This window comes from Engraulis encrasicolus, chromosome 20 (assembly GCF_034702125.1).
Source record: "Engraulis encrasicolus isolate BLACKSEA-1 chromosome 20, IST_EnEncr_1.0, whole genome shotgun sequence".
Taxonomy (NCBI): Eukaryota; Metazoa; Chordata; class Actinopteri; order Clupeiformes; family Engraulidae; genus Engraulis; species Engraulis encrasicolus.
In genome coordinates, this window is record NC_085876.1 from 13,865,253 (window position 1) to 13,886,160 (window position 20,908).

At 46.6% G+C, this 20,908-nt stretch overlaps 2 protein-coding genes across 2 annotated transcripts in view; both read left to right on the top strand.

Annotated features, from left to right (window-relative positions):
• Positions 1-2,622, top strand: part of LOC134436314 (glycogen synthase kinase-3 beta-like) — a 32,171-nt gene extending 29,549 nt beyond the window's left edge. The window contains exon 10 of the mRNA XM_063185467.1: positions 1-2,622. This exon is cut by the window's left edge and continues 1,148 nt beyond it. The gene's annotated coding sequence lies outside the window, so the exon portion shown is untranslated.
• A 1,339-nt stretch (positions 2,623-3,961) lies between these two features.
• Positions 3,962-20,908, top strand: part of LOC134436811 (zinc finger protein 93-like) — a 33,858-nt gene continuing 16,911 nt past the window's right edge. Inside the window, exons 1-4 of the mRNA XM_063186160.1 lie at positions 3,962-4,118; positions 10,567-10,734; positions 11,317-12,205; positions 13,875-14,364. Coding sequence (XP_063042230.1) covers positions 10,582-10,734; positions 11,317-12,205; positions 13,875-14,364 — 1,532 coding nt within the window. The 5' untranslated portion in view covers positions 3,962-4,118; positions 10,567-10,581. The remainder of the gene's footprint in view (positions 4,119-10,566; positions 10,735-11,316; positions 12,206-13,874; positions 14,365-20,908) is intronic.

Sequence of the window (20,908 nt, forward strand, 5' to 3'; positions counted from 1 at the left end):
GTACATCACTACTCTACTCATGACTATGGCGATCGTTATAACCCCTGTATTCATGTTTACAAAGACAGCAGAACATACTAGTGGCTGTGGAGGGCCGGGTCCTCTGTTTAAAGAAAAAAAAAATAAGAGTCTGCTTTTATTGAGAGATTTTTTTTCTCCTTTTTTATATAAAGCTTAATTTATTTGACTGCACAGACAATGATGTTTGAAAAAAAGAAAAAAAAAAGATAACGAGACTTCATGCCACCAAAATACCAGGTCAGATGTTTTAGCGTCAGGTTTGACTGTAAATGGCAAAAAGGCATTTAGGTCCAGGTCCCTCTGATAAATAAAAAAGGAGATAGGTGTTTAAGAACAACCACAGAATGGTGTCACAAGTGAGTTTTTCAGAAAACAGGGAATACGAAGAAGCTATGATTTTATACTTTTATTGCATTGTATTTTTTAACAGTCTTCTTTCTGGCTTTTGTTTTATTTTTTTCCCTCACTTTTTTTCTTCTTCTTTTTTCTGTTTCTTCTGAATCTATTTATTGTTTTCAATCCGTTTTGAATCTCTGTTAGGGTTTAAGGGTTAAAAGCGGGAGGGCTGGGTTGTGGAGAGTGAAAAAAATAGGCGAGTTTTGGGAGACACCATCTCCCAGTAATGGGCCAGGTATTGACATACGGTAATCTCCCGAACAAAGGGGGGTGCCCCTTTTCAATACAATGCCTGCCACAGTGTACATACTTAATCTGCCATGAAAATATATATCGGTAAAATAAGGAAAATGAAACGAACACTGTCATAGTTGTGAGTGCACCGTGCCGGTTGAAGGAAGGCAAAAGATCAGAAAGATATCTAGGAACAGGACTTTGTTTGGGTTGTATGGGTTTGCGGACTCTATACAACATTGCAACCACAGTTACAAAGCAAGTTCTGTTGACATTATGCAGCAACAGACCTTATTAAACAGGGATTTCCGTTCTCCGACAGGGTATATACGTGTAATTGATGGCTAATGCAGAACATTTTAGTGTTAAAAGACATGTCACATGTTTCTATGGCTAGGTGCTTGGACTGTGCACCGGCCTTGAGGTTTGGATGACAGTCTGTTCATCATGGAATATGGCAAGTGAGGTGTGATGTTTTCCTCCGGTAGAGTCTGGGTGTTAAAAAAAGTCCCTCCTCTTGATTCCTTTTTAGGCGATATAAGAAACTGGCCGCTAGTAGAGAAGTAGCTGAAGTAGACAAGACTTGCGTGGCTGTCTTCTTTTTGTGCATTTTTTTCTCCTTCAGTTTTTTTTGTTTGTTTTTTGTTTTAATTCATTTTTTTCCGCTATGTGCGCAACTCAGTCACACCTTCCAATGTACTAGAGATAAGAACGTTAATGCATCAGTATTGATTCGTAGCAATCCAGCTGCATTTTCTGACATGTACAGTGTAACTTTCCCTCCTCTTTGCCTCTCCTGTAGAGCAAAAAACATTCAACATTTTTTTTTAAAATCCTTTGTTCTTTCTTGGTCCTTTGTCGCACTTGTCTGCCGTATGTGGTGGTGATCACTTTTTGTTTGTTCAGTTTAACTTTCCTGGCTTTTTATCACTGATTTTTTTTGTTTTGTTTTGTTCTTTTTGTCAGGTGTTCTGTGGAAGTGCTGTGTCTTTGACCAGATTCACTCCAGACACTTGTCTGTTTGTAAATATTGTTGTATCTCAAGCCCTGTGTTCCAGATTGTAAATACCAAAACTGTACCACTTTTCTCGTTTATTTTTCTTTCTCTCCTTTTTTGATTTTTAGAATGTATCTCAGTCGTCATCTCTCTCTCTTCCTCTCTGCTACAAATGTGGTGATCTGCTCCATGTTGGGAAGCGACAGGACAGCAATTGCTTTCATTTTTTTCTCCTTTTTTAATTTATTGTGGTTTTAGATGGTGTCTTCTCGTGACAGGCGTGATGTCCAATGACGTTACTTAACTGCTGTGCGTGTGTTTGAGTACGAGTGTGTGTGGATGCGTGCATGTTTACGTTTTTAAAGCTGTGTACTGTATTGGTTTCCTTTGGCTGAGTCATCATTTCAAAGTAAGGGAAGCTGTGATACTGGGGGCACATTCAGTTAGTTTCAGCCCACACACTGTTGTCTGTGTTCAATGTTTGATGAAGTTCCTCAAACCATTCATGGTAGACTTCCAAAACAGAAAGGGAAAACATTGTTCTGTAAATGAGCTTCAATTCTGTGATTTCTGGCAGTGGGTCCACTGCTGCTGCTGTTGAGGAAAAAGATAAATCTGTGGCTAGTTGTTGCAGCCATTTTGTATGAGATGAATGCTGAACTGTAGACACTTTGAGCCAATGATGGTGTGTAAGGGGGTAGCACCCCACATCTCTCAAAACATGTTTTGCTCCATCGGTCTTGTTTCTAAGGAGTTGACTGACTGGATGTTGTCTTGGAAATACTGTTCCCTGTCTGTAACAGATGACTGTAGCGTTATATTTTATTTTATTTTTTTTTCCTCATGTGATCGTGTCATGTCTTAACTGATACCAGGGTTTTAGTGCGGTTTAGCTGACTGGAAGAGGAAGAGAGACAGAAGAGAGGGGAGATAACATGCTTGTCAGTCTGATTAAAATAAAGAGATGAAACCTCCACCTGTCTATTATCTGGTTCTTTTAACCCATTGTGTCCTGGAGACATATTTGCGCTGAATTCAGGTTCTTGAGATTTGAGCTGCTTTATTAAAAGTGTGGGCTTAAGTTACAGCTGAATTAACACATTCTAAGGCAAAATGTGGGTCCTAGCTTTTAAATGTAACCCATTTCATGTTTGTATATGCTACGGAGATTGAGATATTTAGGATTTAGTAGGCTGAGGGCACCCTTTTCCAAAAAGGGCTTAGGACGAAATGGGTTAAATACCCTGAAATAACTGGGGCCTATACTAAGAAGCTGGTTCAGGAGTAAACCATCTAATACAAGAGCCTGGAGTCCTCATTTTCATAGGAACATGAGGACTTCAGGCTCTTCTATTAAGTGATTTACTGTACCTCTTTACTTAACTCCTGAAGCATCTTATTAGGCCCCCAGAGTGCATGAACATGTGACAGTTGCAGCATTCATTGTCGTATGTCTTAAATGTGACACACACCAAAACAAAGACAGCGCTGTGTTGCAAGCTTTAGATAGACTTAGCTTTAGTTTCCAATGGTCTTGCTTAATCTATTAATGACATTAATGGCTTATTTAATCATTGAATGACTCATAGAGGTGAGCTATTACCTCAAGAATTGCTTAATGCCGCCAAGCAGTCTGTAAGACTGCTGAAAAATATTTCCAAAAAAGCACCAGGAAGTCCTAGGAAATAATTTTGTAAATGAGTGGAAACCCTGACAGTTGAGCCAGTTTGTAAGTTATGAAAACCTACATTTGATAGTGGGCTAATAAAATAAAAAGTCCTTCAAGGGTCTGCAGAGTAGGCCTACTCCAAGAACCTTTTGAAGTTGTAGCCTTCACCATGTTAAGTTAACCTTGAGGTAGTGATAAAGCATCTAATAGCCTGGGGATCTTCTTTTTTTTTTTTAACTAAATGACACCAGTGGCTTCCTCTTCCTATTGTTTAGGTTTATCATCTAATTATCGTATTCTTGTAATAGGCCTACTGAGCCATTAGCCTACAAGGTTCAGCTTCCCACTATCATGGACATCCTGGAAAAGTCATTGATCGTGGCAATGTAATGTCCAGACAAAGGTAATGAAAAAGAAATGTTGTATATTGTGTCTTTTATATTTTTTAACAACAAAATAATAATAATACCAATAATAATAGTAATAATAATGCAATTTCAAATGGGGCTAGTTCTACATTTAGGCTCCATTGTAATTCAGTGGGGGGAACTTTGTGTAGACTTTTTTCCATCTCTGTTTTTCCCTTGACCATCCTTGACTATGGTTTCTTTATGGGGGGGAAAAAACAACCATAGAAAGAAACATTTGGGAGGAACGTCGATTTCATATGACGTCATGAGTATTAACTTCGTTCATTGGCTGAATAACTGCCTGTCGGGTAGAAGCTGACCAATCAAGAAGAAGGATATTGAGACGTAACCCAGCCGTCGCAAGAAAGGTTTTGCTATCTGGCCGTGGAAAGTAAGTAAAACGATAAAGTGAACAAATAAGTATAGTTACTTTTGTATTATCCACGACTGTAACCATGCTTTGTTGGCGCTGTGTGTCGTGCTTGTTTTTGACCGTTATGCAGGAGTTTGAATCAAGTAACGTAGACATTAGACATAACGAGGAGCGGCCATCGTACCATAGAAAGCAAAATGTCGTTCGTTTTGTGGAGCTAGGATCATAGACATAATAGCTATGCCGGGCCATAGGCATAGCATGCATCATGCATACACATGCCTGCCCCGTGTGTACTAGTCAATCATGTCTGTTTTAACAAAAAAAATAGTGCACATCTAGTGTACATCTAAGACATTGTGATAATGCCATCGTCTGGGGTTTTGGTTGAGCTCTGACGCTGTAGATGTCGTTTGATCATTGACGGGAAAAATCTTTTGTGGGCAGCATCTTTTATGCCAAATCAAAATCATGTGCAAAACCAAAGTCATTCCCGCCTGTGCCTGCTTGCTTTGAGACATGTTTGAAATTAAATCCTTAGCATCGGTTACAATGGCAATCCACCAGGGGGAGACATAACCTAACTTTCTGTGGAGTGCTGCATGCTTGCCCTTGTCAGTATTCCAAGTGTTCCACCACAGCCTGTAGTATAATGAGCTGTGAGCATCAAGCAAAAGGCTCCCAGCAGCTTCACTGTCTTTGGTATCTCCCCTCAGCACCCTGTTTAGTAATGCGTGTGATTTCACACTGTGCACCGCTCAGAGAAGCATCCTTTTCATGTTAAGGTCAGGCATCGTCAAGGAACACGCTGGTGGCCACAGCCATCTACAGGGAGAGAAAGGGAGAGAGAGATGCTGCTGCTGTGGGGTATTAAGTGGCGTTGCCTGGAAACAACCTACACATTAACTGCCAACATTTCTCCCCCTAATTTGCTTTAATCAGTTAAGAAAAATCTCCCCTCTAGTGTCTTGTGCCGAGCGCAAGCAGAACTCTGTGCCAAACGCTTTTAGAGGATTAAAAACAAAATGGTTTCATCTCCTTGCAAAATCCTTTGCCGTGCGCACATTATGTACCGCTCAGGCCGCCGGGCTCCATCACCCAAAATCTGTCAAGTCTCTCTGCCTCCTGGCGTAACTTGCCGTCACATGGATGCCAGGGCCTTTCTCTTCCAACACTGCTGATAACTCTTTCCTTGCCAGGCGTGACTGGAGACGGGTGGGTGGGTGGTACGTTAAGGCTCCCACTGAAAACTGTGAGATTGTTTCCTCTGTGCAGCCTCTTCTCCACTCCATAAAAGAAAAGCAGAGTCGTGATGAGTAGGAAATTAAACTATCTTTTGGGGTGGGGTGGGTGGGTGGTGGTGTTGCTGCCTTAGAAGTGACGTTAGACGGGGAGTTAATGACTGGAGTTGAGCTCGCTTGCCATCTGCTTGTACGAAGAGGCAACCCCTGATATGCCTTGTGATTACTTCAACAGCAATTACCAGGAATACATGGGGTTCATTTGCTGGGGAGCGCGAAGGCGTGTAACGCTCGGCACGTCCTCCTTATGGACCTTTAGATCAGACTCGCTGCGAGAGAAAAAAAAGAAAAGCAAAACAACATTAAGTTCTGCACTCTGCAGCCCTGTATAGATCTGCTTAATCTGTAGGCCTATTCTGTCACACTCAATTGAGCAACACCTTTCGGTAGCGTGCCATTATAACAGTCAGACAGCAGAGGATGCACATAGATGGACTGAGAGGGAACTGCATGGCACATCACATCCCCCCTTCCCTACCACCACCACCCTATGAAAGAATGAGCCTCATGTCCCCTCTGGTAATGATGATGTTGGTCATTAAGGTCTAATCATCCCCCATCCCACACACACACACACACACACACACACACACACACACACACACACACACACACACACACACACACACCCCTTACTGCAGTATACCCATATGGAGTCCCCCTGCCTGCCTTTGCCTAACCATATGGTGCCCCTGGGGTTAAGGTGTGAGACGCCCAACCATTTGAACCTCGCTCACACTGAGAACGGAGAGAGAGAGAGAGACTCAGGTGTATCAAACAAATGATCTCTCTCATATCCCGTCTGAGTCTGTCGCGAGTCAAATGGCTCGACGACGGCAGCGGCACCTATCGCTACAGGAAATGACACCCATGCTGCCACTGTCACCGCCGCTATCTGGGCCCTGATTCAATGAGCAGATCTCCAGGTGTTCATCCCAGGGGCTTCGCGCCGCAGCGGGCGGCTGCCTGCCTCGTCACTGTCATTGTCATTACGGGCGCCTTGATAGACGAGCGTGCCATTGCAGATGGAACAAACAGATAGACTTTTACGACCACAGAGACATTCACACACACTCATAAACACACACACACACACATTCATCAACACACACTCACAAGCGCACATACACACGAGCAAACAAAGTAAACACCAATTGCACGGATGCGTAGGTATAGTATATACACACAGATTACATGGCGAGGCACTCCAAACAGAGGCGCGCAGTGCACTTGCAAGGCAGTTTGAGCATGTGCTGGTGTGATCTTCTCTGCGCACGGCAGGTCGTTGTCTGCTCTCTGCATATGTGCGTGTGGTGTGTGTGTGTGTGTGTGTGCGCGTGGGGGTGGCGAGTAGAGGAATGAAATGGGTCCTCAGCCAAACTGTTTGTGAATGGCCATCTGTCTGCGGCAGTAGGTTCTCTCAGACACACACACACACGCAGAGAATCCAATAAAGACAGAATGAGAGAAAGGATGAGAGGGAGAACGAGAGAGATGTTTGGAGTGTTTTGGTAGAGGGAGAGAGATGGAGGTACTATGTGACAAGTAGGGGGGGAGAGAGAGAGAAAGAGACAGAGAGAGGCAGAGAAAAGGCAGGAAGAAAGGGTGGTATTGGGAAAAGCAAGGGATTCATGTTGCCTGTTTCACACCCAAGGGCTCTTGGATGGTCACAGCTAATGCCATTCCAGTGCCAGCTCGCCAGCCGCCATGCCCGTTCTCCCGCCGCCACACAAACCGACATGTGCTTGGTGGATGATTAGAGGCTCTCAGCTCACTTCTAAGTAGTCGGTTCCCTTTCTTTAGGGGGGTGGTTTTGATAGGGTGTGTAAGCGCGGCCCTCTCTAAAGGAGTTGTTGGACCTTAATTCTTCAGGAGGAGAGTTCCTTTCTTAGTGCACCCACTGCTGTTGGAGTTGACTAATGTGTGTTTTTGCAAGTTGGCGCAGTGCTCACTGCTTGCATTCTAAGTTTAAATTGGTTTCCAAAGGATTAAGTGTAGTTGTTTAAACTGAGTGTGTACATCGAGTCATTAACGACTTGGATAAAACCGAGGAAAAAGGGGCATCAGAGAAAAACCTTGATGAGGGTGTGACGAGGCATCAGTTTTTACTCTGTGGTAGTCCTATTAAAAGTGGTTTGTCTGTCATTTTGAGAGTGTTGCGACTATTCGAATTAACTAACAGCAAGCAAGCAGTCACTGTGATTTCATGGCACACCACACCACAGCACACACACTGTGTACACAATAAAATAGACTCAAAATGTTTAATCGCACAATGAGCAGGGGGACACAAATGACAGCAGCAGTGTGTGGGGATGGTGCCATCCTCCTCAGGCTATTTCAATGGCACAACTGGCAGTTGGTGGATTCAAATTTGCAACTGCTCTGTCATCAATCTGGTACCTTAGAGCGATTCTTGCTTCACGCTCCCCACAGGTTTGAAATGTAACAAGTTGTTCTCTTACAAGCTGTTGATGCACTGAAAGATGTTTTTTACAGTACATTGCTCTTAGCTGATAGCAACTTGCAGGTATTTTACAGGGTATTGATTACAGTCCCTGTAGCAATATGGGGGCATTGCTTCAGCAATTGCTTCAGCCATGGACGGAGGTGTAGGGAGAGGTAAGGGTGGGATTCGAACCTGCTACCCTCTGATCTTAATACTACCTCCATAGCCATTAGGCCACAGCGGCCCCTGTTGGTGGGCCTGTAGCCTACTGGTTAGGTAAAATGTGTGGTACACCTTTGCCTGTGGCTTAAGTACCCCTGGCCTGAACAAGGCACCCTAGCCTCACATTAAGCTTACTCCAGGGAATGTAAGCAATACCCTGTAATAAATAACTTTGGATAAACAAGTCATCTAAGTATATTGTAATATAAAGTCATATTTTAACAATGAATAAATTATTTGCTGTTGTTTTAACAGGCTGTGCACCACTGTCCCCAATGTTCTGCTCCTCATTTGGTTTCATCCAAGTGTTAGGCCTAGTCAGTGATGAAGTAGACACCCCCACGCTACACAGTGCAGTCCTCCTCTCTCTTTCCTGCCTCATTAACGACTGGCTGGAAGCTGTGTTTTTCCACAGTAGGGGGGAGGAAAATGGAAGCAGATTCTAATGTGTTTTATGTACACTGTGAACTGTTCAACTGGTTGAATTTGTAGTTAAAATTGGATGAGGAGATTGAGCTGTTTCAAATCGTTGTTTATTCTTTGAGCGTGACTCAGTGACTGACAGTAGTTGTTGGTGTGTGTGTGTGTGTGTGTATGGGGGAGAGCTGATTGTGTGTTTTGCGCACTGTTCAGTGATAAGAGAATGAAGCATGAATGGAGAGTGAAGGCTTTGAGATGGTTGTTGTTTACTCTTTAGTGTGGATGAGGAGATTGAGGTGTTTCAAAACATTGTTTACTCTTTGAGCGTGACTCAGTGACTGACAGCAGGTTTTTGTCTTTTTTGTGGGGTGGGGGGTAGTTTTACTCTTGAGTGTGACTGAATCAATCTGGGCATATCATTATATAAGCCTCGTCCAGCTTGTTCTTCCAGTCTCGTCATCGAGGACGTCTCAAGCCATGAAAAGGTGAGAGCAGGGAAACTGAGGGCGGACAAAGGGGTCAGTTGTCCCGGGCCCCAGGAGATGGGGAATGGTGTGGCCAGAATTGTGTACCCATTACGTCAGGACGGGTGTCAAACTTGAGGGCCAATATCAAAATCTGGAATGAAGTCACGGGCCGAACCCAATATTTACTTTTGATTTGATTTAATGGACTAAACTTGTGCAGGCGTGCACTTACAGTAATTTAATATATTTCACACACTCTTTCCCATCATATACAGTATGGTAGTTCATGTGCCTGCACATACACTGTATTGTGTTGCATGTGAGTGTGAGCTCAGCTGTTTCATTGGCCTGGGCCTACTCATATTCCTGTGATACACCAAATTTCATGTTCAAGTCACAATAATGGTGTATGTGGACCAACTTTAATGCACATTTGAAATGATCTAGCGGGCCGTATAAAATGACTCCGCTGGCCAGATTTTGGCCCTGGGCCTCCGTTTGACATCCCTGCATTACATTTTATGTATTAAGTAGAGATGCACCGGATCCTGATTTTTTGGATCCTGCCAGATACCGGATCCACTGCTTAAGATCCTGCCGGATCCGGAACCGGGTTGAAACACATAGCCAACTCGAACACGTGGGCCCTTTTCATTACGTCGGCGCAAACTATTTTTAAGACTCATTGGCTTACTGCCACACTGCCTTCAACGGCCGCTTCCAAAGGGCTTTCACTCCATGCAGCGATTGGGGTTGTGAAAGACTGACTGAAAAGCCTAGGCTACATAAAAAGTAGAGATGCCCCAGATCCTGATTTTTAGGTAACTGCCGGATACCGGATCCACTGCTTAAGATCCTGCCGGATCCGGATAGTCTAAAAAACCCTATTATCCTGCCGGATCCGGAACCGGATCTTGGATCCTGTACATCTCTAGTATTAAGTGGATGATGGGTGGGGGGGGCTCTCTGATGACTGTCCCAGGCCCAGCCAAAGCTGTCAGAAGCCCTGGGTGAGAGGGCGAGGATGGAGCAGGGAGACGAGATGCAAGCAATTAAGGGAGCCTCTGCGTGCGGGAACGGAGGCAACAAGGACGTGAGGATGGAAGAGTTATGACATGTACCCACATGTACATTGACATGTACCCACTACCCAATGACTGACAGTTAGGGTTGCCAGATGTGACAGATGATTTCCAGCCCATTAAAGCCTCCTGCCTGGAGGCAATGAATCTCCTAATTTGGACTAAGCTCTATTGCTTTCTATGGCCATAAATCTCTACAGAACACACCGCCCACTGGGCTATTCACCCGCAGATGGCCCAAGTGGATGGGAAACCGTCCAGTATGGCAGCCCTGCTGACAGTTATTACATTATTATTAGTATTATTATTACATTCTACTTAGCTGACGCTTTCATTTATTTAAAGCGATTTACAGTTAATATTTTTCAGGGTATTGGTGACAGTCCCTGGATCAATGTGGGGTTAGGTGCCATCGATGTAGATATAGGGCGAGGTCAGGGGGTATTCCAATCTGCAACCCCTAGATTGAAAGACCAACTCTCTAACCATTAGGCCCACAGTTGAACGTTGTGTTTTTGTTCCCAGTAGGAGGAGAAGGAGATGGACACAGACTCGTCCTCCCTCTACATGTGTCCCTGTTCCCTGCTCTTCGCGTCTCTGGAGGACGTGCTCACTCACCAGCTCACCTGCCTGACTTCCCATGGATTCATCACTCAAAACCCACCATCGGCGCCCTCTACTGCGGCGGAGGAGGTATTGCACCCCTTTTTTTTTTGCAACGCTCAACAGTAGGAAAATCCACAGGAGTTGGGCTTTGCATAATTAATCTGTCCTGATAAGGGCAGCCATGGCCTAGTGGTTAGAGAGTTGGTCTTTCAATCTGGGGGTTACCGGTTCGAATCCCCCACGACCTCTCCCTACACCTCCATCCATGGCTGAAGTGCCCTTGAGCAAGGCACCTAACCCCACATTGCTCCAGGGACTGTAACCAATACCCTGAAAAATAATAGTTGTAAGTCGCTTTGAACAAATGAAAGCGTCAGCTAAGTGAAATGTAATGTAATGTAATGTAATGTAATGTAATAATGATAGGGAGGGCTAATGACACTTGAATTCGTGGCTCACGTCTAGGCCCAGACAACAAAGGCATCTGTGTCTTTGTTCAGTCATTTAACTCGGTGCTTTGTTCACTGTTCAGCCCCCTCTTCATGTTTCTATCTCCCCTGCTTGTCTCTCTCCCCCCTTCCTCTATCCCTCTCTCTCTCTCTCTCTCTCTCTCTCTCTCTCTCTCTCTGTATCCCCTTGTCTTTTGGCTTTGTCTGCTGCTTTCTCTAGCCTGCTGAAATGTATGCAGATGCTCCCCGCGGACCGCCGGCTGGCCCCGTCCAACACCGTGCCGATCAGGATCAGCAACAGCCTCCCCTGGACGGCGCGCCGGCTATTGTTCCCGGACAGGCTCCAGGCCAGAGCGCCAGTCCCTCGATGCCACCCGCCTCAGTCCCAGGCTCCGGCTCGGGATCTGCCACGCTGGCAGCCAAGCCCAACGGCCGCCTGGCGGACAGAGGCGCTGGATCTTCATCGTCGTCGACGGTGTCTTCAGGGCCCCCTGGTGGGCAGCGGACGGGCTCCACGTCCACATCCAAGGCCAGGCCCAGCAAGAAGCGTCCAGCCCCTCTCATTCGCTACCAGTGCGGGGAGTGCAGCCTCCTGTTCGAGTCGCTGGACCTGTGGCAGAAGCACAGCGATCTGGGCATGTGCTGCTCGGGAGAGGAGGCGCAGGGGGACGAGGCGCAGGCGACGGGGGTCGGGGTGGGGGATGCGGAACCGGGAGGGGTAAGTAGTGGAGGTGAAGAGGGAGAGGGAGCAGAAAGCGAGGCGGAGGAGACTGAAGGCACGGCTGAGTCAGTGAGGGCGGCGGTGGCAGGGGGCGAAGGAGCGGCTTCTACTAGCGTTGCTGCTGCTGCTAACGCTGCTGCTGCTAACGCTTCCTCCTCCGAGACGGACGGCCGCTCCAGCTTCCTGTGCATGAGCTGCGGGGCGGCTCTGCGCTCGCAGCAGGCCTTGGCGCGTCACCGCAAGGCCCGCCATGGCCTAGAGAAGGCGCTGCACGTCTGCCAGGTGTGCGGGGAGGAGTTCATGAACACCACCGTCTTCCTCTACCACCAGCGGCAGCACAAGGACGACACTAGCAACCAGGCCGGCCAGGTGACAATCAAGGTCGAAGGTAAATAACACTCTCTAACCAGGGCCGCTGACTGCTTTGGCTGGGCCCTGGACAAAGTCATCTGGGCCCAATACATTCACTGTAAATGAGGACCCAATTATGGGCCCTCATCTCCCTCAGCCCGGGACTACTGACCCCTTTGTCCCCCCTTGTCGGCTTCCCTGTCTCTAATTAACAGTATATTAATGCCTACTATGAATTACCCTGTGAAAAAGCGACACACCTTAAGCTAAACCTTCAACGAAAGGCCGCAAGGTACGTAAATAGACATGCGTACCAGTACCTAACAACAAAATACTTTTGTTCTATTAGCATACAAGCGCCTGCTATCTTTTACTACTATACTATCGGCATACTATCAGTTTTCATCATTAGAGCCGAGAGGGACAAATGGGTCAGTTGTCCCAGGCCCAGATTTGGGTCTCCATTACATTGTACCTGTATGTCTTGAGAAAGGGGGCCCGTTCAGATGACTTTGTCCCGGGCCTGGCTATAGCTGTCAGTGGCCCTCCTTATCATAGCATGTCTATGTTTCAGTATACTGCCTATTATCATCTTTCTAGTATCTACACAGTATATTACCAAATATGGTATAGTAGGTATGTTGTACTAATTATGAACAACATTGTAGTGCCTTCTCTATGTCACATAACTATGTGAATTTGGAGGCATTTGTCACTTCTAGATGTTGATGTCAAAAAGTAAAGTTGCCTAACCGCGTACTAAGTTTACTAAGTACTAAGTTTACTAAGTACTAAGTTTACTATACACTATCCATCCTATTAAGAAACACATTGATTGCTTCTAAACCTCCAAGAGGTTGAAAGGTGAATAGCATAGTGGATAGCGTAAGCGAGCCTGATCTTGGCATACTGGGGCCTATACTACAATGCTGGTTCAGGATAAGTTAAGGTTAAGTTAAGAGGTAAATCATCTAATACAAGAGCTTTTCTTAAGAAAATGAGGACTCCATACTCTTCTATTAGATGATTTATCTCTTAACTTATCCTGAACCAGCTTTGTAGTGTAGGCCCTTGAAATCGACCCTTTGGTTGTTGTTGTTGTTGTTGTTGTTGGTGGAATACATTGTTTGTTCTTTTAATGAGGACTTTGTGAACAATGTACAACAATTGTATGTTGCGTAAAAAGACACATTCAACTCTTGTGAAGTGTTGGTTCAAGTAATATTATGAAACAGATGTGTAGGACTGATTGGTCTAATTTAAGAGAGCTATGTTGTTCTCTTTGAGAATGAAGTAGGTAAATGGATACTTTTCAAAATAAAGTAAAATATTATTATAATAAAAAAATCAGAATACGGCTCTGTAGAGTATCTTTGGATCTCCATAGTATTTCCTTCAAACCAAAGCCGAAGCCATAAACTGTGTTATATAAACACGGCAGAATAGATCACAAGTTTAAAAATGATGAGCTGCTTCGCTTCAAAGTCACAGCCCGCTCTTTGATAAAAATAACTTTTCGGTTGTCTTGGTAACCGTCCAGGGTAGTGTGTGTGTGTGAGTGTCTGTGTGTGTAGTGTGTGCAGTGCGTGTGTGCGTGCGTGCGTGTGCGCGTGCATGCGTGCAGTGTAGTCAGATATCCTCTGAGCGGCTTGACTTGACTGTTGAACTTCATGTTTAACAAATGTGTGAACCGGTCTGTTCTGCAGAAGCCGAGCAGGGGGAGATCCTCAACATAGAGCTGCTGGAGGCTGCAGGGACCCCCAGCCCCGCCGCAACTCCCCCCACCGCACTGCCCCCTGGCCACCTGGCCGTGCGGCCGTACAAGTGCGACCTGTGCCCCAAGGCCTTCATCGGCAAGGCCAACCTGGCGCGTCACAAGGCGACGCACGACGGGGAGCGGTGCCACGTGTGCGATCGCTGCGGACAGGCCTTCTTCATGCCGGGAGCTCTGGCGCGCCACAAGACGCGGCACGCGCAGGAGGACCGGGCGGAAAAGAGGAAGGAGGCGAGAGCGGCCGAGAGGGCGTTAAAAGAAGCCGCTGTGAGGGCGTTAAGAGCACAGTCACAGGACGCAGGAGAGACCAGAGAGCAGGGGGAGAAGGTGAAGAAGAAGAAGGGGGGCTGTGGGAAGAGGACACACCAGTGTCCCGACTGTCACTACAAGTTCTTCTCACTGCCGAATCTAGCAAAGCACAGGTGAGGGTTTTTTTTTTTTACATTTATTGGATCGCACACAACTACAGATTAATACAGAGAGAGAGATGGGGTTGGGATGGGAAATGACCTCGGGCCAGAATCTAATATGGGTCCCCAGCATTACAGTACAGTACAGTGCCTTAGCTGTTTGAGCCACGGCCAAGGCCTGATTTCTTTTATGTTCTAGATTTTTTGTTTGCTGGTTACCTGATATATTTCGATGGCTATTGTCTGTTTTCTGTATCACCATCTGCAACAGAACACTTTGTCTCAGATTTAAAAAAATAAAATAAATGAAATCAATCCATTATATTATCAGCAAGAATATGCATGCAAATGCTGAGGTTAGGTTACTAAGTATTTCAATGTGATTTACAGATATCTCAGATTCTGTGTATCTTTCTACCCTCCTCACAAAAGGCTCTTTTAAATGGCTTGCCTTATTGGCCTCAGCCATGGCTAAAATGACTAAGGCACCGTACTGTTACATCAGGGACCTGTGACCGAATCTGAGGTCATATCCCAATCCATCCCGGTCTCTCACTGTCTCAAGTGAAGGCATAAAACATAAACTTTTTTCAATTCACTAGGCATTCTTCCAAAAAAAAACTGCAAGGTTGTATTTGTATTCCAAAACTAATCTGAAATACTGTTTTGGTATGTTTGGGATGAAGTGAAGTTGTATTTTTTAGACTCTTTTTCAGGACGTAGAGCTGCAAGGTTTTGTTCCTGGCCTTTGACCTTACATGCTCTGCTACAAAGACCCAAATCAAGTTCCTTGGGATGAAACATAGTTAACTGTGTGTGTGTGTGTGTGTGTGTGTGTGTGTGTGTGTGTGTGTGTGTGTGTGTGTGTGTGTGTGTGTGTGTGTGTGTGTGTGTGTGTGTGTGTGTGTGTGTGTGTGTGTGTGTGTGTGTGTAGAAACTTAATGTTTTCATTTCTCTCCCTTGCCGAACAAGAGCTATAGGCTAGTCTTTGCTACAGAAGCTTGTGATGTTTAGAGTTGTGCTGAAAAAAACCCGAAACAATTCTCCCTTCTGTCTGGTGCTTAAATAATAGCCTAAAACCGATACAGCATAATAAGTGAATTCCTTCTAGCCTGGCCGTGCATTGTCCCCTCCTCCTTCTTCTCTTTCTGTTGTGTTTGGTGACAGCTTGCATACGATGTGCACTACCAACATCTGCAGTGCTAAGAGCTCCATTTATTCTCAACTTGAAGTCTTCTTAACGTTTCCTAACCTAAGGTCTCCTAAAGTGGGCGTTTACCTGACATCACATGGATTTTGAAAAGGTACGGGCTTGATTTATCTTTCTCTACGACAAGATATTTGGTTTAATCTTGTTACCAGACAACCGGCTAATTAGCGAACATGGGAGGGGTGAGGGAGGTGGCGGGGGCACATTTCAAACTTCAGCAGAGCTCACCCCGCCCACTAGTAATCTAGTTTTTCAATGTCAAAACCAACTGTTAACTTTTGAGTGAAGTAAGACATACATTGGGACATCCAACATAGTTAATCAATTCAGCCAGATCCTCTGTACAAACGAAATTTGAGCGCGAGTATGGAAAGACCAGGCTACGTTTTGTCCTCAGTCTTTTGCACAGTAAATATCATTACACATGGGCTACATGGCTCTTTGTTGTCGACCTGAAGCTAACAAAATTGCGTTCCTCCACAAGAACATTATAGAGCTGTAAATCTTTCCTCCATTCTTCTGTAGGCCTACCATCTTCATAAATAATCAAATGGTCTCTCTGTTCACACCTGAGTTGTGCATCACTGCATACATGTATCGAACTGCTCTAATAGGTATGGATAACAACAAAACAATAGCGTCACACGTAATGCATGTTAAGCAGTATTGCCTGTGTTGTCTGCCTTCCCCTTCTCCACTAGCTATTTAGCTCTGCACTGCATTAGTGCTAGCAGCTTTGATGCCACCCTCTCTGGTCCTCTTTTAGCTCATAATGTAGATTAGCATTTGTAGGCCAGTCCTTTGCGAATTGTGGTATAGCACACTATCCCTCCCAGTGTTCTCTCTCTCTCTCTCTCTCTCTCTCTCTCTCTCTCTCTCTCTCTCTCTCTCTCTCTCTCTCTCTCCTCTCTCTCTCTCTCTCTCTCTCTCTCTCTCTCTCTCTCTCTCTCTCTCTCTCTCTCTCTCTTCTCAGTTTTGTCTCCCATTCCCCCTTCTCTTTTGTTCTCTCTCTCTCTCTCTCTCTCTCTCTCTCTCTCTCTCTCTCTCTCTCTCTCTCTCTCTCTCTCTCTCTCCCCCAATGTTATCTCACTCTTTCTCAAATTTTCTTTTCCTCTCCTCTTTTTGCCCATCTCTGTCTCTTTCTCTCTCTCCCCCCCCCTCTCTTTCTCTTTCTCTCTCTCTCTCTCTCTCTCTCTCTCTCTCTCTCTCTCTCTCTCTCTCTCCCTCTCTCGCCAAGTGTTTTACGGAGCGGGGTCCAATGCGATGCGCTCCATCCCTGGACTCTCCAGCACAGCAGCACTGGTGCCTGGCACTGTCCTCTTGCAACAGGCATCCCAATATAGGGTGCCAGCCACTCAGCCAGCCAGCTAGCTTTCTGCCTCCCTCTCTCTCTCTCTCTCTCTCTCTCTCTCTCTCTCTCTCTCTCTCTCTCTCTCTCTCTCTCTCTCTCTGTCCTCATCGCTGCTAGTCACTGCACACAACAGCCCACACCCCTCCCCATCCCCTGCCTGCGCCATCCAAAGCCCTCTCCTGGCCTTCGCTTTACCCCATCCCCAAAACACCCTCTGTCCTCAGCATCGCCCTGCTCCAATACCCCTCCCTCGTCCTCTCATCCTCCTCATCCTCTCTAGCCATCCAGAAATCGCCCCAGCTCCCTCCCACCCTCAAAACATCTTCCTCCTCCCCCTGCACCACCATGCCCCCTCATCCCCTATCTACACCCAGATCCCCCCCCCGCCCCCATCGCTCTCCCCATCCGGAACACAACCCAAATCCACCCCTATCCCGCATCCACCAAAACACCCACTTACCCATCTCCCTGCACCACCATCCCCTCCATCTCCCCCCCGCCATCCAGAACTCAACCCACCTCCCTCACGCTGGTTCTCTCCCTTTTCCCTATCCCTCTCTCCTCATTCAGTGCACAACTCGACTCCCTCGCTCTCTCCCTCCACCTCTCTTCCTCTCTCCCCATCCAAAACACATCCCTTCTTCCTAAGGATGCACCAATACTTGCTCATCATACTCATACTTCTATTACACGAAACAATTTAACATCGCTGACTTGAAAGCCGTATGGGGAGAAATAATCGGCGTCTCATACACTTGCTAACATTTAAAGCTACATTTAAATAAAACAAATGTCCTGGATGGAAAGAAAACGTGAATTTATTTTCATTGTATGTTGGGGGGTAAAAGTATCGCTATCGGTTCTCCATATCGGCAAGTACAGAAATGAGTGAACTTGTATGCGTACTTGTATCAGTTTAAAAAAGCGGTATCGTGTTTCCCTACTTCTTCCCCATCCCATCCCCCAAAAACACTTTCATCACCATGCCCACTTATCCCCTCTATCCTCCATCCAGAACGCAGCCCTCCCTCCATCCCCCTCTCCCTCTCTTCCTCTCTCCTCCCCATGCAGAACACAGCCCAATTCCTCTCTCTCTCCACCTCCCTCTCCCTTCTCTCTCTCCCCCCATCCCATATCCATCCCCAAAACACTCCCCCACCACCCTGTGGCACGGTGCTGGTGTTTGGATGGGCCACTCAGGCGGACAGAACACTCCGGAAAACACTCCTCTCACTCCACTAACCCCTGGTTTCCTTCTCTCCGTCAGTGAGTGACGGTGACGCTGGCGGCGGTGGGGTGGCGGACGGGCGGGCGGACACTTGAGCGGAAATAATTCCTCCGTGACACATCTCATTAGCTTTCACAAAGGAGGTGGGGGTAGGGGGGGCGATTTGTCTGATTAAATCCTCCATTAAAAAAAACAAATCTGCGGCAGAGTCTACTAAATGCTGCTGCTGGTACTGCGGACCCCCCAACACCACCACCACCACCACCGCCGCCACCCTTGGCCGCTGACTGCTTTAGCTGGGCCTGGGATGAATTGCATCTGTTAGAGCACCCCCTACAATGTAATGGGGACCCAATTCTGAGTCCCCTCTCTCCCCTGGACCAGGACAACTGTCCTGCTTGTTTCCCATCAGCTTCACAGGCTGTGTCTACTCAATGCTGCTGCTGCTGCTACTGCCGAGCCCCCACCCCACCCACTCTCCCTGGCCTGCGGTCACGATTTCAGAAGGGCAACTAGCTGGGCACACTGTCTAGTCTCCCTTAAGGGCTCCGCATACTTAACGTGCGCAATTTGGCGCGAGAACCATTCAAATCTGGCAGACCATTTATAGTCCAAAGCGCCATTTACAGGCTTTTGCTTGCATTTTCGGAAGTGTGCCCTCTGCTGTTCATGAGAGAAACGGCAGAATCTGTCGCAACTCGCAGCGGGAGTTCTAGAGATGTATAAAAATAGAAAGCCAAACACGGCTGCTGTAGGGCTACTGAACGTCTGACTTATGACTTACCACAATGAAACAGATTTTTGTTGCAGCCAACATTTAAGGGAGAAGATAAAATAACTCTCTAAGTCATTTTATTATCCTTAAAATGATGCAGGGTCCATTCTGTAGTACAGTAGCTGTAGCCATATCTCTTCGCAACTCCTGCTTTGTCTGCCTACATGCATAGTCGCTGGTGGCGCATGCCAAGTTACAAAAAATGTGGGGTGCACGACCTCGCGCCGCGACAGTTTACGGAGGGGCGTGTGACGTAATTTATAGCGCACGCCATCGTCGCCAGGGAGGTATGAATGAGGTTAGCGCCAGTTACGTTAACTCTGAATCCGCCTTTAGTCAGTGGTGCCACTCCAAACCCCTCCTCCCCTCTCTAAAATACACAGCCACACATGCTTCAGCACTTGCACTTTAATACGGTTAAGATTCAGACTTTATGAACTTAACCCCCACTCCCTCACACCCCTGGTTTTTTTTGGTCAAATGTGTAACAGTCAAGGCCAGAAAGTAAGATGAGCAGAGAGGTCACAAGACGAGCAGATGAAAATATGGAGCGAAAAAGTGGCCTTAGAGTTCTTTACTCACTCACTCACATACACACACAGACAGTCAACCAAAAGTAACTCATCCATGCACACATTTAGACTAACACACACACACACAAACTCGTGCACACATACATTTGTCGACATACACTCACATAATACATGCACAGATGGACAAAAAAAGACAGAGATACACAAACACACACACACACACACACACACACACACACACACACACACACACACACACACACACACACACACACAATCTGCCTCCTCTTCCTCCTCCTCTTTCCCAGCAGTGGCTATCCTCCTCCTCCTCTTTCCCAGCCCCCTGGCCATACGTACAGCCATGCGACAGGCAGCGGCCCCTGAGCAGGGGGTCTCCAGAGGCTGAGAGGAGAGGAGTAGGAGAGGGGAGGAGGGGAGGAGGAGGGAGGAGGCTTTGAGGAGTGAAGAGGAGTAGGAGGAGGAGAGGAGAGGAGAGAGCAGCCATCTCAGCATGGTGCCATCCTCTAAGATGGAGGGGGATCCAGGGAGTGCAGTGCAGTGCGGTGCAGTGCGCACAGGAAGCGTCTTGCTCCGCTCGCCGCTCTTTAATGTTGTTTTTATAGCGCTATTAATTCCACATTGTCATTTTCAGTCGACTTGCCTGACCGCTTATCCCCCCCCACACACACACACACACACACATCTTCCCCAATCCTCCCCATTCCCACACCAAACTCAGCCTTTCACTGGGAAGGATGGAGGGAACATGTGAGTGAGTGAGTGAGTGAGAGAGGAATGGATGCTGGAAAAGAGGAGAAGCGAATGTCTCCTCCTCCTCCTATTCGTCAGCTTTGTCTCTCACAAGTTGAGTCACAAAGATGCACACATGAAGGGGTGGGGAGGTTGGAAAGATGGAGAAAGAAGGAGAGAATAGAGCAGTAGTGGTCTTACAATGACTGGCGCCTCGGGTGATGCCCCCTCCAGTGCCCTGTCCCCAGTGAAAAAAGACTGTAAAATCTGCGGAAAAACGCCTATAACTGCTTATAAAAAATGCTAATACCATGTTGTTATTATAATAGCGTGGTAATAGCACAGAAATAACATTTTACTAGGGCTTGTTGGCGATTTTTGCAATGTCGTCAGGGCGGTGGTTCTTGTTGCTATTTGACTTCAATTACGCATGCAACCGTGTGCGAACAACGAGTGCACACACTTGTTGAAGAACTATCAAGAGAGGACTATGCACAATACTGGTGGAATCCTGTAGGGGGCAGATGGCTAATGTTGCACCATGCACACGCATCTGTGTACCTTGTGTAAGGTGTCCTATCGCATGCAAAATTGGCATAAAATGCACATGGCAATGCGATCTTGCATGAAAAGTGCATGCTTATGCTTATGTGTGTCCTGCAGCAAGCATGCAGTGGGCATACCTTCTCAATGGCAGCCCCTACGTGCT